The 13,417-nt window shown below is 44.6% G+C and overlaps 1 protein-coding gene across 8 annotated transcripts in view; it reads right to left on the bottom strand.

The window, feature by feature from the left end:
- The window catches only part of LOC121954543 (transcription factor COE3), a 68,330-nt gene that overhangs the window by 12,113 nt on the left and 42,800 nt on the right, over positions 1–13,417 (bottom strand). For 4 of the 8 annotated variants that reach the window (XM_042502114.1, XM_042502110.1, XM_042502112.1 and 1 more), the window contains exons 9-10: positions 9,938–10,068; positions 9,708–9,834 (exon numbers count right to left, since the gene is read on the bottom strand). In XM_042502114.1, coding sequence (XP_042358048.1) covers positions 9,708–9,834; positions 9,938–10,068 — 258 coding nt within the window. Of the gene's footprint in view, positions 1–9,707; positions 9,835–9,937; positions 10,072–13,417 lie in introns of all 8 variants that reach the window. The other 4 variants (XM_042502113.1, XM_042502109.1, XM_042502111.1 and 1 more) reach the window with 1 other exon arrangement.

A 13,417-nucleotide genomic window follows, 5' to 3' on the forward strand; every position in this document is an offset into this window, starting at 1 on the left:
GGGAACGCCATCTTCTCCTTAATAAAGGATTGATCTGCCGTATTGATCGTACATGACAAGGCTGTAGCAAGGAATTTGCCCCCTTTCTTTTGTTATTTCCACCCCCTTTCTTATCTATGCACTCTGGCAAGTCCCATGCATGTGTGTGTGTGAGTGCCCGGCTGAGTGAGAGTGTATGTGCACGGCAGCCCTGCCAGACCCCGCTGCTCAGTGTGATGTAAATTGTGTATGTGTAAAAAGCACTCCATAATCAGGCCATCCATCATCAGAGGCTGTCAGTGGGCTCTCTCAGGGTGATACATCACGCTCTCCTGTCCTCTGCCTCAGCTGGGGCCTACACAACCCGCCAGGCATGCTGGGAACACAGCCGGAGAAACGTACAGTACAGGACGAGACCTAGGTTGGGAGAGGTGTTCTGTTTGATGTGTCTTTCCAATGATAATGATGCCCCACTGTAAATGCGGACCTAAGAATTATGATGAATGTGATTTGGAGGGTATAGTTACCTGTACCCTTAAAGAGCACTTTAAAATGAATTTTATCTGACACACACAGTTAAGGTTGCAGTGATATATCAATTTTAAGGCGTACTGTGATATAAAAGTTAACAGTGATCATTCGGCCTACATTTGCTCATCTATGATATTGAAAAAAAATGCAGCTGGACGGAGAATCTCAGCTTTATTTCATTTTTTTTTCAAAACACACACACTTCCATTAGAAAAATGGTTGCAAGTTTTAATAACAGTGATAAAAACTTTTGTTCAACCAAAAATGACCGTTCTGTTTTCATTCCTTTAAGAGTCATTCTGACTGATGATAATAATAATCCTGGGATACTGTAAAGCGGTGGTATTTTCTGACACGGTTACCGTGCTGTGAAAATCTCATATCGTTGCAACCCTATACACAGTATTAAATGCCTACATATGGAGGAATTTAAATGTTTTAGTGTAGGTTTTTACATGGCTCAATGTTCTGCAGTCCAAGCGTCAGGCATGATCTCCACATGTCGACATGTCGCCATCTCATCTATCATGGAGATGATCTTTGTAACAACCCCGGCGTAATGAAATTGGTGACACACACCGCCATCTGCTATTGATTTCATGCAAATGCTTTTGACAGCTGATGGAGACTTGCATTAGCGCTAAACGGTGCTGTCAGTTGATGAGTTGACAGTTTTGTAGTCATAGCATGTACACCGGCGCAGACAGACAATGTCAATAATCCTGTAAGAGCCGCTGATGATATATACTGAGCACTTATATTCAATCCGGACAATAAATGTGTTATGTGTGTATTCATTGCACATTTTTTCTTCAGGGCAAAGATTTCCTTTCATCCGCTGAGCTTTTACAAGAGTCATTGGGACTGCTCTTCTTACTTTTTCTTAACACCACACACATTGACAGCCACCCTTTCACTCCCACCTCTTCACCCTATGCCTTTTTTAATCCCCGGCACATCATTATGTTCCGACTTCACACTCTGTCATAAACTTCACTCTCTTCTAAAGATATAGCAGTCCAATTTAGCCGCTCTACGATGCCCTTGCATGACTCCATGCATGCCAAAATTAGTTTGGCCCTCCTCGTCCTTCCAGCACAATATGGTGAAAGAGAGGGCGGTGTGGAAGGAGTGTGTCCCCCTTTTACCCCTCCTGCAAGGGGTCTCAGTCGCTGCAAGGAAACATGAAACCCTCCACACACATCCCATAAATCCTGCACTGGGTGGGGAGTCTAGCCGAGGGGAGGAGGGACCCAGCAAGGTGGGGGGAACAGGGGGGGAGGTATGATATGGGTTGGTGGGGAGAGGGGGTCGCTGGCACGTTCCAGTCACGCCCGCTTCCCGGCTCGCGGCCAATCAATACCACTTTCCTGTTTTAGAGGCGGGTAATTATGAGGTGGAGAGATTGTGTGACCTCTCACCCCTGCTGCATTACTCGCCTGATATTAAGATAAATTGCCTGATTTTGGGTAAACATATGCTGCAATTCAAACTGTCAGCACTGGTTTGCTCAGGGATAATTTGTATTGATCTCCTGGCTTCTTCCCCATTTTGCTTACTGACCTCATGGATAATTAGAGAAAAAGAGACACGGGGAGGTAAGGCAGGGCTTGCATTTGAATACTTTGCAGGAGAGATGAAGAGCACATGGGAAGAGGGCGGGGGGGCATTATGGACTAATAGAATTTTCATTTTCTCTCATTTTCTGTTCAGATTTAGACAGGTTGCATGCTTTGTTCAATTACAACACTTATATCTTTTTCCCCGCTTGCAGTACGTATACAGAGATATAATTGTTCATAGATTTGTTTCCATGGTTTTATTCCAGATATGATTAGAATTTAACAAAAGCAATGAGACAACAAAGTGACAGCAAATATGTTTCAAATTTAACGCCTGGTAACTGAAAGAATTCATTGCCATATGTGTGTAAAAGGATTTCTTGACAAAGACTTCCTCACGGAGGTTTAGAAGAATTGTTTTTATGAATATTTCAGTAATTTTCTCACTCCGGAGAGTAAACGATCATGTTTCAGAATATGAGGAAATGGAATGCATGACTCGGTGTGCAGCTGTGACCATATCATTTCCAATTTTGAATATCGCGCATGCTCATAAGCGCTTGTGGCAGGGCTTCAGTGGAATTCCTCTGCCTGGAATGTGCACTTCCCCAATCTTATTTTGATCTGACGCCTTAATCTGCCCTCATCCTGTCATGCTACTAAAACACATTTTCTCTGAGAGCCCCTTTAGCCGCCCCAGCTAGCCACTTCACTTAAAATGTAGAGTGGATGGCGTGTACATGGCATCTGAGTGTGGTCTGCTGCTCCTTCTCCATGTTCTCTAGAAATAGGACATGAGTAACCGCTCTACAGGAACAGTGTAACATGGCCGACGTTGGCAGCCAGAAGTGCTTACATGGCAATACACTACCGTGTGCCCTCGGTCTATATGGAAGTGGATTGAACACATGTATTGACTTACAGTATCTGGGTATAAACATGGGGAAATGTTTGAGCAAAGCAGTAAATTTAAGGGAAATTGTTCCTTGTTAAGTCTATGAGGCTGAATGGAAGCTTGCACAGAGTACTAGCATTCCTGCCAGCCATTACAGCTTATTACGATAACTCTATCTTTCCAGGAGATAAAAACCTAGCCTTGTTGCCATTTGCCAGCTATTACTTTCGCTAATTATACTTAACTGCTTCGAGCTTATCTCCACTCCTCCTACACCATTGAGCAGTTATTTTTTTCTTTCCCCTTAACACAAATTAGAGGTGGAGTGGGAGTTGGAAAAGGGGGAGACAGATAAACAGCACAGGCAGAAGTTCATTCAAGTGTTATTGCATTTGTGACTTGTCAAACAGCCTAACTGAAGCCTTCTAGGCACCTGCGGTCTGTTAGATGGATGCAGTTCGGAACAGCATCAACACACATAATGACCTCGTCTAGTTGATGTTCTGCGGCGTCTACCAGAAACATTTAAAGAGTGAATATCTTCTCAGTGTTACTGTAAGGAGTTAAAATTGAACTCTGTGCATGGAAAGAAGGTATTCAGAAGTCATGCTGCTGTTCCACATATATGTTCCAGTGTTGAGAGAATAGAAAACACGCATGCAGATGTAGAGACCATCTTTAAAAAAAAAACAAAAAAAACAAACCAAGCCAAATTGGAATTTTCACAGCAAACCCACGCAAAGCAAACCTCATCTGTTTTACCACTGACCATATCATCTCCATCCACTGCAGCCAGTTACCACTGAGTGATTCCATCTCCAGCAGTCTCAAGATGAACAGGAAATTAAAATTTCAAAGATCTGCAGTTAGGATAAATCAATGGAGACAGATCAATGTTCATTGAAATTTCATGAACTTTGAGCCAATACAGATGAAAAAAAACTCGACAGTTACAGTCTCCAGCAGATATTGCTCCTGCAACAGATAAAATGTAATTAACACGGTTAAAAGGGAGCAATGTTACAGATTGCACATCCATAATTTCAGACTCCCTTCATATTGGTCGAATTATTAGAAAGGGCCAAAGACACCTGTTCAATCCTCTTAGATGACATCTAAAGTATGTGTGCCACTTCTCTAAGGACGTCGGCGGACTTTCACACATTACCGGCCAACAGAAATCAAATGGGTTCCCTTCACAGCTGATTGCAAGCGCAAATTAATATTGTAAAATGAAGATCAATACATGGACGGGGCACAGATCGATGACGGCTAAATTACGGCCGCGTTTTCCCCCTCATTCAAGATGAGTTGTGTTTTCCTCTCAAAGTCAATACTGCGCTGCCTCCCTCATTCATTTCTCAATAAACTTGCCGATGAATTTCAATCAAAATGCGGCAGTGGAGGAGGAGGAGGGTGGGGGGGGTGTGGAGTTCTTTTAAAGCCCGTTGGGTGTGGATCATACTGAAAATGGGGCAAGAAGAGGAGGTAGGAGGAGGAGGGGAAAGATCCTCGTCTATCAAGAGCCCCCCTCTCTGCCTCCTCCGTCTATCTTTCCTGTGGCAGAGGACTGATGCTGTGACTTACTGAGGACAATCCATTTTAAGAGCCATTACAAAACAGACCTCTAACGATACTGTGGGACAAAAAGTAGGTCCAATTAAAATTAAATCAATGAATACCATCCTTACTGGGAGGAGAGAGAAAAAAAAAACACACAGCCATACTTTCATTTTTCTCTTGAAAGATACCCACAATACATTTCACAGAGAGGTGTAATGGGGGAAAAATACATGCTCAACTGCAAGTACTTATTTCAATCAATTTCCCGGAGCTGGATTTCACAGGTCACTTGCTGATAACACGCTGTGGAATAATGCCACAGTGTGCTTCTCAAAGCCTACCTGACAAGCTGCCTGACAGTGGGGGAGTGCAAGCACGTGTCACGTCAGCCCTCTAATTGGACACAAGGACCTTCCTCCGTGGAACCTTGTCGCGCTCCACACAAGCTCACAAGGCCTTCAAACCAGGCCCATCTAACTTGGCAACGAGTGTCTGCTCCACTCCTGTGGAGCTGGTGCTAAATACCAGAGTTGTAATGAGACAGGCAGGTATGGGGATATGGCTAGTGGATAACATGCTTTGACACATGCTAAAACTGTTGTGCCAACTGGTTACAACCCACTTGACTGTGGCGATGACATTTATAAATGCCTATTTCATCCTCGCGAGCAGCAGTTCATACTGAGGGGTGAATCTAAAAAAAAAAATCTCCAGATAAATTGTCGACAATCTGAAATGCTGTGTGTGGAGATGTAGGAATTTTAAATATACAGTGCTGAAGTATTTGTGTTTGCGTGTCTTCCTCTAAAGCCGATCTGTTTACATACCTCCTTGAATGCCTTTGATTATAGCATATCTTTACTGTAGGCCACACCCCGTCACTGACCAGCAACCGACAACCGAGTACCAAACCCAACCCTGCAGGACAGGAAATGAAAAGGAAGCGCTCCATCTGATCAGCTTCTGAGTCTGGGACTTCAAAGTGTCGGCAGGGCGTAGAGGAGACGTAAGGATAGGCTCGATTCACAGACCCAACAGCACAGGGCCCTATCTGATGTGCTCTGATAAAGACGTCTGTGTTTGTTTATTTAATTTTTTTCAGAGAGGAGGGTCCAAGACCTCATAACATTTTCTCCTCTTTCTAAGAGTGGAACCGGAAGTGAGTTTAATTTTGGATTTGATATCACTATTTATATGTCTGATGAGCTGCACTAAAAGATTGTTTAGTTTGTGTGGAGATGTTTCTATAAAAACAGAAATTAATGGACCTTCAGTGACTGAGATTGTATCAAATCAAGAAGTCTTTTTTTTCTGCTGGTTAGTGTGCTGTGCAGTGTACTTTAGAGTACAAGCTGCAGCGGACATGCAGGCAACGTCACAGAGGAGGAGAGAGGCGAAAACTTCTGCTTAGAAGTAGTGAATTTACAGCTCACAGCATCTTATTACGATACAGTCTCTGGCTTTTATTTGATAATTAGTGTCAGTAAAAAAAATATTGTTGTACATCTGTGATCCGTTGTTACCACAGGTAGCTTGTTTACTATATTGCGTGAACGCAGCTGTCACACTGATGTCTTGTGGAGCCAATTCACACTTAAAAATGTATGGGGGAAAAAAATCGTAGTATTTGAAGTATTTGAATTGATCAGCTAACTCCAATTTGACTGGCATACTTCTGCGTCAGGTACAGCCCTAGAAATTAAGATATATATTTTTTTTACATTCAAAAGTAAGAAATTTTTTCTTAAGTTTAACTAAAAAGAGTCCTCTCTGCTGCACTATGAACATCTTCCTCTTCCATCCCTTACAGGGGCTGACATTTCTTGATCTCCACCAGTATTGAGTGAAGCCCACATGACCCCTTTGTCCTTATGTTGATGAATGACTGCCTCATACCCATTTTGTCAGATTTTGGTGCAGTGGAGTCGATAGCGTCACCTTGACGAGGAAAGTTTGTGATCCATCAGCCCTCAAGGCTGTCTGGCCTCAACTAAAGCCTGGCAAGAGCAGCTCACTGTATGGGGCATCTACTCCGTCCAAAATCCTTCACCCAGTGTGCTGCGATCTTGTGAGGTCGAACGAATGGCTCTTATTACTGCCGCTTTACAGTGAGGAGGAAAAAAAAAAAAAAGAAAAAACACTTGACTTGTACTAATAGCTGAGAAGCCATGCTGGTCACCAAAGGTCTGAAGACGAAGCACCCTGTCAGTGCCCAGCTTGGGAAATTAGCAAATAATGTTCCCTTCCCCCTGACAAATGTGTGACAGCTCGCCTTCGCCAATCATTCTCTCCTAACGTTATGATGCATGTCCTGGATCCCCACTGGAGGATACAGGCGAAGTTTACTGACCCTCAATTTACCCATGACAAATGGGGTCCCGGTAAATGTGCGTTTTCTGGGGCGCGGAAGGGGTTCATTTTAAGCAATCCTGGTTATGTGGATGTCACTGATTAGGATAAATAGTGGCTGAGTGTGTTAGGACTGCTTGCAGAACCATATTACCAAGGGCCTGCATCGTTGCCCCTGGAGGGGAGCTCTCGTGGAAACTTGGCCAAGATAGAAAACCAAAAGCTCTGATGCAATTAGGAGCTTAAATTGGATGAATTGTACGGTCAAAGTTTTATTTATGATTTACTCTTTCATGCAGCGTTGTAAGTGTGTAGTAAAAAGGTTAAAATGCAGCAAATGAGGCTGAAAATTGAGACTTTTTGTTTGAAAGATCAAACCAGTGAGTCGACTGTTTGCTTAATAAAGTGTAAAGTATAATACAGTATTGACCTCAGGTACAGCCAGGAGTTTCTCCTTTTGATTTTCTACAACCTTGCTGACAGTTGGACCAATGGATAACCAATACATGGATTAGACAGAGGACAAACTAGCACGCTCCGAGGGACAACATTTTGTTAGAAGGTAAAAGGTATAGACTGTAAAGTAGGAAAAACATCCTTTAAAAGCGTGCCAATTAACATACACATACAAGCTCCTTGAAGCAGTCAGTAAACTACCGCCCACTAAAGTTTTATATAGTATGTCTGTTTGTCTCATTAGTGCTTTAAACATTCAATAGTCAATGCCAACAGGATTATTTGACATACATTACAGGGTGCTCTCTTTCTGAGAATGGATTGTGAGTTTTGGAGCCGTTCCAGGGTACTAACCCGAGTGAGGACGTGTCCCTCCGCTGTTCGAATTGGCTGCAGTCTCCTCTGTGTTGACTCTTGGTAATTTGTGATAATTTCTTAAATTGAGCGAGTTAAATCTCCACAATTAGGGTGGTGGTGCAAGAAGAGTCAACATGAAAAAAAAGAGGCTAAAAAGGCACTCCTCTCAAGCCGTGCTCTCAAGTCACGCTTGAAGCCATATGCTTTGATAACTAGACCTTTGATATGCACATGTTGCTCTCCAATATGACACCGGAACGTTCTGTGCCTTTATAGACAGCACGGTGTCACTACATGCCCTTTTCAGCATGTAATTTGCTATTGTAACTCGAGGTCATTTCAAACCTATTTGCTCGTGTAGTGCCTTATTTTTTTCTCAAGTGCGAAAGCTGTGATTTGAAATGAGCTGCTTCGCTCTTAAATACATGATCTACTCTCATTCCTCAGATTTTACTGTCTGAGAGAATATCATTTCACACAGCTATTACACTGCATATGGAAACAGTGGTTATGCATTCTGCTCTCTTTAACAGTTTCATTCTCTCAAGCGTCAACCTTTGTACAATCAGGGTGAGCCACACGGGGAATAGCAGAGCAGAGGAGCCGGACCTGTCTATTCGTGACTTTCTCTTTTAATTCAGCGCACTAATCAATTGTACCACCGTTGCCTCCAGGGGTAATTGTATCTTTATACTAACTGGAAGTGAGTAGGAACCCAGGGAAGACAGAGAGGAAGAATGGGGAGGAGGGGGGGGTGAAAAATCAACAAAGATAGAGAGAAGGGGACACGTTTCCCCAGTAAAACCTGATGGTAATCATCCCAATCCGCTTAGCCTCTGTGACTAATGGGGTCTGTTCTTAAGGGACCTGGCACTTTCACCAGGGTGCTATAGAAGCCATTAATGTCTTAACTTATACACCTTCTCAGGGCTGTGCAGTAACACATGTACACACAGACACACACTTTTTTCCTGCTCACACTCTCCCACAAACACATACACTTACGCAGCCACACTACACTCCTGTTTCATTATCCCGGTGCCTTGTTGGCCTCTGCTCCGCTCCTGCTAGGGAGGTTAAATGCAGGAGAGCCGGGCCAGACTGCACGGTTGGAGGAGAAGGGACGGATGGCTGGGGGTGGTAGCGGCGGTGGTAGTGGTGGTTTGGGGAGCAAGAGAGGGGGGACTTGATGAGAAACAGCTGCCCCAGGATGGAGGGGTGTGGATGGGGGTTTCCGAGGGGATGGTGGGGGGGGTGGTATCCAGCCCCCACTTTGCAATTCTGCTGCGCTCAAGGCCAGGGCTGTGCTGGAGGCCTGGGGGTGCTGGGGGAAGTGAGAGTGCTTTGACGCGCCCCTCTGTTTCATTCTGCCCATCAGAGTTAGAACAGACAGAGGCTTCCAGGTCAGACAGGCTCTGACCTTCGCAACCTCTGCCTCCTCACCAATGATGACAGATAAGACCACCACTTCCTTCTGTTAGCCAAGATAATCAGATCCCTTACTTATAGTGTGACACACACACCCTTTTCTCTCTTTCTCTCCCGTGAATCCACATCAAGCACACATACTTCAGAAATGCACTTAACCTGGATATTGCATTTCTAATCTGATTCACAAAAAAAAAAAAACGAAACCACATTTTTGCTTTACAGAATCAGCAAATTAGCAGAAAGCATTATCTGTCTTGCACCAGGGGCAGATAAAGAGAATTGGCAGAATGAGTTATCCTGACAGCTTGAGTTTAACAGAGATTGGCAGCGCCCTTGCGCGATGGCAGGTCAGAGGGGGATCAGGTTGCACTTGTAGGAGCCCCTCCATGAAACACCTTTTCGCTAGCAGTGCAGATCTCACACTTTTAACATTCAGCGAGCAGGGCCCTGGTTAGTTCATTATTAGTGCTTGGACTTGGGGCTGAGGGCTCCATCCAGACAGAGGGAGGAGAAGGAGGGAGGAGGGGGACACAAGAGAAGCCTGTAGGAGGAGAGGGAGAGAGGAGGAGAAGGTTTTGACTCACCAGTGTAGACAAATCTCCCGGGGGCACCTTTGCAGAACTGCTTGGACTTGTAGGACAGCGTGACTTCCACAACACCCGGGATGTGTCGAGGTGGAGTCTGGACGCGGATGGCGTGGGGAGTTATCAGCTGGAAAAAGAAATAATGAGCCTTCTGTTAGAACAAACTAAAGAGTTTATAAAACTGTAATTAGATTTTAGTCAAATCTAAAACTACAAACTCGACATCATACCTCGCTCCATACGAGCATGGTCCCGAACACGACTTGTAGGCCATCAAAGAAGTTGTCTCCTATGATGATGACAGTGGCTCCTCCAGTGGTCCATCCCTCACTTGGGCTGATAGCCTTGATGCACGGGGTGGCTGCTTATCCAAGACAAAGAGAAAGAGCAAATTCAGCACCTAATGCTTCGACACTCGGATCCATGTCTCTTTCCACACAGACACATTACTGCATCACCTCCGTGTCTCACAAAGACATATCATGGAAATTGCCCCCTGGAAAGAAAAAAAATGATGGATTTGTCCTTTAAGGCACGAGAATCAAAATCATTTATCAGCGCGCTGGAGTGGTGTAGTTAAGCAGACCCTTCAAATGGTCCACTTCACAAAGGCTAAACGCCGGGCTCGCCAGGAAAATGATTTGATGGAGCAAATTATGTGTCAGGGCAAATGTAGCTATCAGAATTGATTAAGCATGCGGCCGCATGTACAGTAAAATTTCAAAGTTGAACACATCTTAAATGAGTCAAGAATACGGCCTGTTAAAGTGGAAATGACAAGCTAAAGCTTTGCTGGTTCACGTTATTTCATTACCTTTGTTCTGCATATGCAGTACAGACAGTGCAGGCACACAGAGTGTAGTTTCAGGTTTCATAACGTGAAATGCACTCATGAATTATTCACATCGAGTTTTTTTTTTTCTTGCTTTTTGTGATCGATTCAATCCATTTCATATTGTTTATTACAATGCTTTTCATCTGGCATGACTTCTGCTACGTAGCTCTGCCATTCATCAACAGTCTGGGTTGTTATTATAATCTAATTTGAGTGATCTGGTGCCTCACATTCACTGTCATTTGATGCATTACCTTAATATGGTGTTCAGCACAACACCGTGTTTACAACAGAAATAGCATGACAGCTAGCCATAAAATAGCAATATCAAATTTAATCTATTTCCATCAATATCTTTTAATACACTATGAATTGTGCATGTTTTTTTGTTTTTTCTCACTCCTCAAAATGTGAGCAACTATTTCAGCAAGTTCCTTTTTTCTTTACAAGCTCGGCTCTAACCCTCTATTATCCTTTCCATCCAGTAAGTAAATCACAGTCGGCCCATTGTTGTATGGATCACCTCCGACAAGACATCTCCCTTTGTTTGCCTTGCTGTTGGGTCTGTTCAGGTCATGTTTGCTCTCTCTCCCTGCCCATAAAGTGCACACACACACATTGGTACTACAGGGAATCTGACTTTAACAGGCGCTGTTGACTTCATGCTAATCACCTCGTACAGATTTTCATTTGTGAGGCCTGGAGGAGTGACATTTGCTTTCCTTAATTGCGAAGCGGAGCGTCTGAAAGAGGACCAACCCTCTATGGGCATGCTGGGCCCCCTCTAAGGGCCTGACCTTCATCAGTGCGGACGATTACAGCAAATAATTCACCCTTCAAAATTACTGTAAACAAATTGACTTTGGGGATGAGAGAGAGAGAGAAGAGGGGGGCAGGAAGGAGGAGGAGGCAAGAAGAGGGCCTGATGGTGACGGTGACTGTTGGGGGGCAGCTGCAGCCTGAAACCTACGACAGGCACACACACACAAACACAGACGCACCACCTCGGAAATCCCAGTGCCCCCTCCCACACACAGAAGGACCCATGGAGAGGCAGCGACTGAGGCCCTAAGCCGTCCACCCTTCTGCCTAAAAATTTGCATATGTCTCAATGCACAGACAGAGAGGGGAGCATGTGCTGAATGGGGACCGTGGCGAAGTGGATTACACAGTCAGCGCAGGCGATCTGATGACAGACACGCACAATGCCCCCTCAGCAGATGATAGGCATCATGAGGAGTGGATGGATGAGGATGCAAAGAGCTGGGTTTGAGTGTTGCATCACTAAGACTTTGCAAACTTTGCGCTACAGTGCCAGAAAATTACTCAATTTTAATTTTTATGTCATAGCTTGTTTATTTGGGGTTTTTTGTGCTGAATTTTTATCCTTTCTTGTGTGTTTGCTTCAGTTGTTTTCAAGATGCACTTTGATGCCGATCTGTGATCCGTCCCACTCTTTCCCCTCAGTGCTTTGGGTTAGCCGTACAGGACGTCAAAACTGATCCAAGATCTGAGCAGAGGAGGTCCCGGCTCTAGTATTGTGACACTCAAACAGGTCTGATGTGGCCCCGCGAAGCCGTCCTTTGTTCTGCCTGCTGAAATGTGTTGTAATTGTGCTGTGGGATGTCCAGATGGTCGGTTGATAGTGCAGCTGATGGGATTATACCTTTTACCTCTCCCTGGGCCATCTGTTCCCTTTGACTCTCTCTCTCTCTCTCTCTCTCTCTCTCTCTCTCTCTCTCCCTCTGCCTCTCACTCACTCCCAACCTCTCTCTCTCCCATCCTCTCTCCTTCTCTTTCTCCTTTCCTCCTCTCCTTTTTCCCCCCTTCCTTCTTTTCTCCCTCTCTTTCTTCCTCTTAGGCCCAGCAGTCTGGATTCACTTGTCTTTATTGCATAAACCCTAACAGCATTACAGCCACTTGGCATGCAAATGAGGCAGGCGCTGCAGGCTCTATGCTGAGTCTCCTATATTGTCTGGGGCTCTATAATGGTGGAACTGAGCTAAGGAACGTGTGTGTGAGTGAGTGAGAAAGAGTGTGTGTGCTGCGCTGTTCGTGTGTGTCTGTGTGTGTGTGTGGGGGGGGGCTGATGCTGTGTGTGAAAGACTCGGCTATTTGTGAGGATGTTTATGCACCTTTGAGCCTGAATCTATACATGTTTGAGTGACAGGCAGCCACAAAGCACATTCGTGTCTGAATGCATAATATGCTTGTTGTGTGACAGTACACACAAGTGAACAAAAATGTCACACGGTGAGATTCGAGTTAGGCTATCCCATGTGTGGGCCAATAGGGGGCAGCACCTCTTGATCAATGCAAGCAGTCGGTGCAAGTGCAGTGTGAGCTGAGAGGAAGGATGCCTCAGTCAGTCAGTCAGCCACATATCTGAGGCTTCTCGCCCAGTGAACTCATGAGGAAGAATGTGTTGCTAATTTAAAGCACGCTGTCTGTCTGCCTGCTTGTTGTCAGAGCACTATGGAGGACATGGCTGGAATTACATTTTATGACCTGGTCTCTTTTTCTCACGTCTCTGTTTGTTAAAGGTGACTCAAACAAAGCCAGCAATCGTTGTTGATGCATGTTAAACTAGTTTGTTATGGAACTGAGAGGAAGGAGGAGGTAAAAAAAAAAAAAAAAAAACTTGTGAGAGCGGTTAAACAGAGGGAAGGTGTATTAAAGTTATTAGACAAAGACATGTTCAACTGGGCGGTTGACAATAGCTTCTTTTTCTCGCTTTACGGGGCGTCACTCTGCTGCTTTGAAGAGTGTGGTGAAGAGAGGAAGAAAGGGATGGGTTGGGGTAACCTGTAAAGAACACACACACCCCGCACGCACACATACATAGACACACGAAACACACGCTGTCCCATGGGAG

This window comes from Plectropomus leopardus, chromosome 15 (assembly GCF_008729295.1).
Source record: "Plectropomus leopardus isolate mb chromosome 15, YSFRI_Pleo_2.0, whole genome shotgun sequence".
Taxonomy (NCBI): domain Eukaryota; kingdom Metazoa; phylum Chordata; class Actinopteri; order Perciformes; family Serranidae; genus Plectropomus; species Plectropomus leopardus.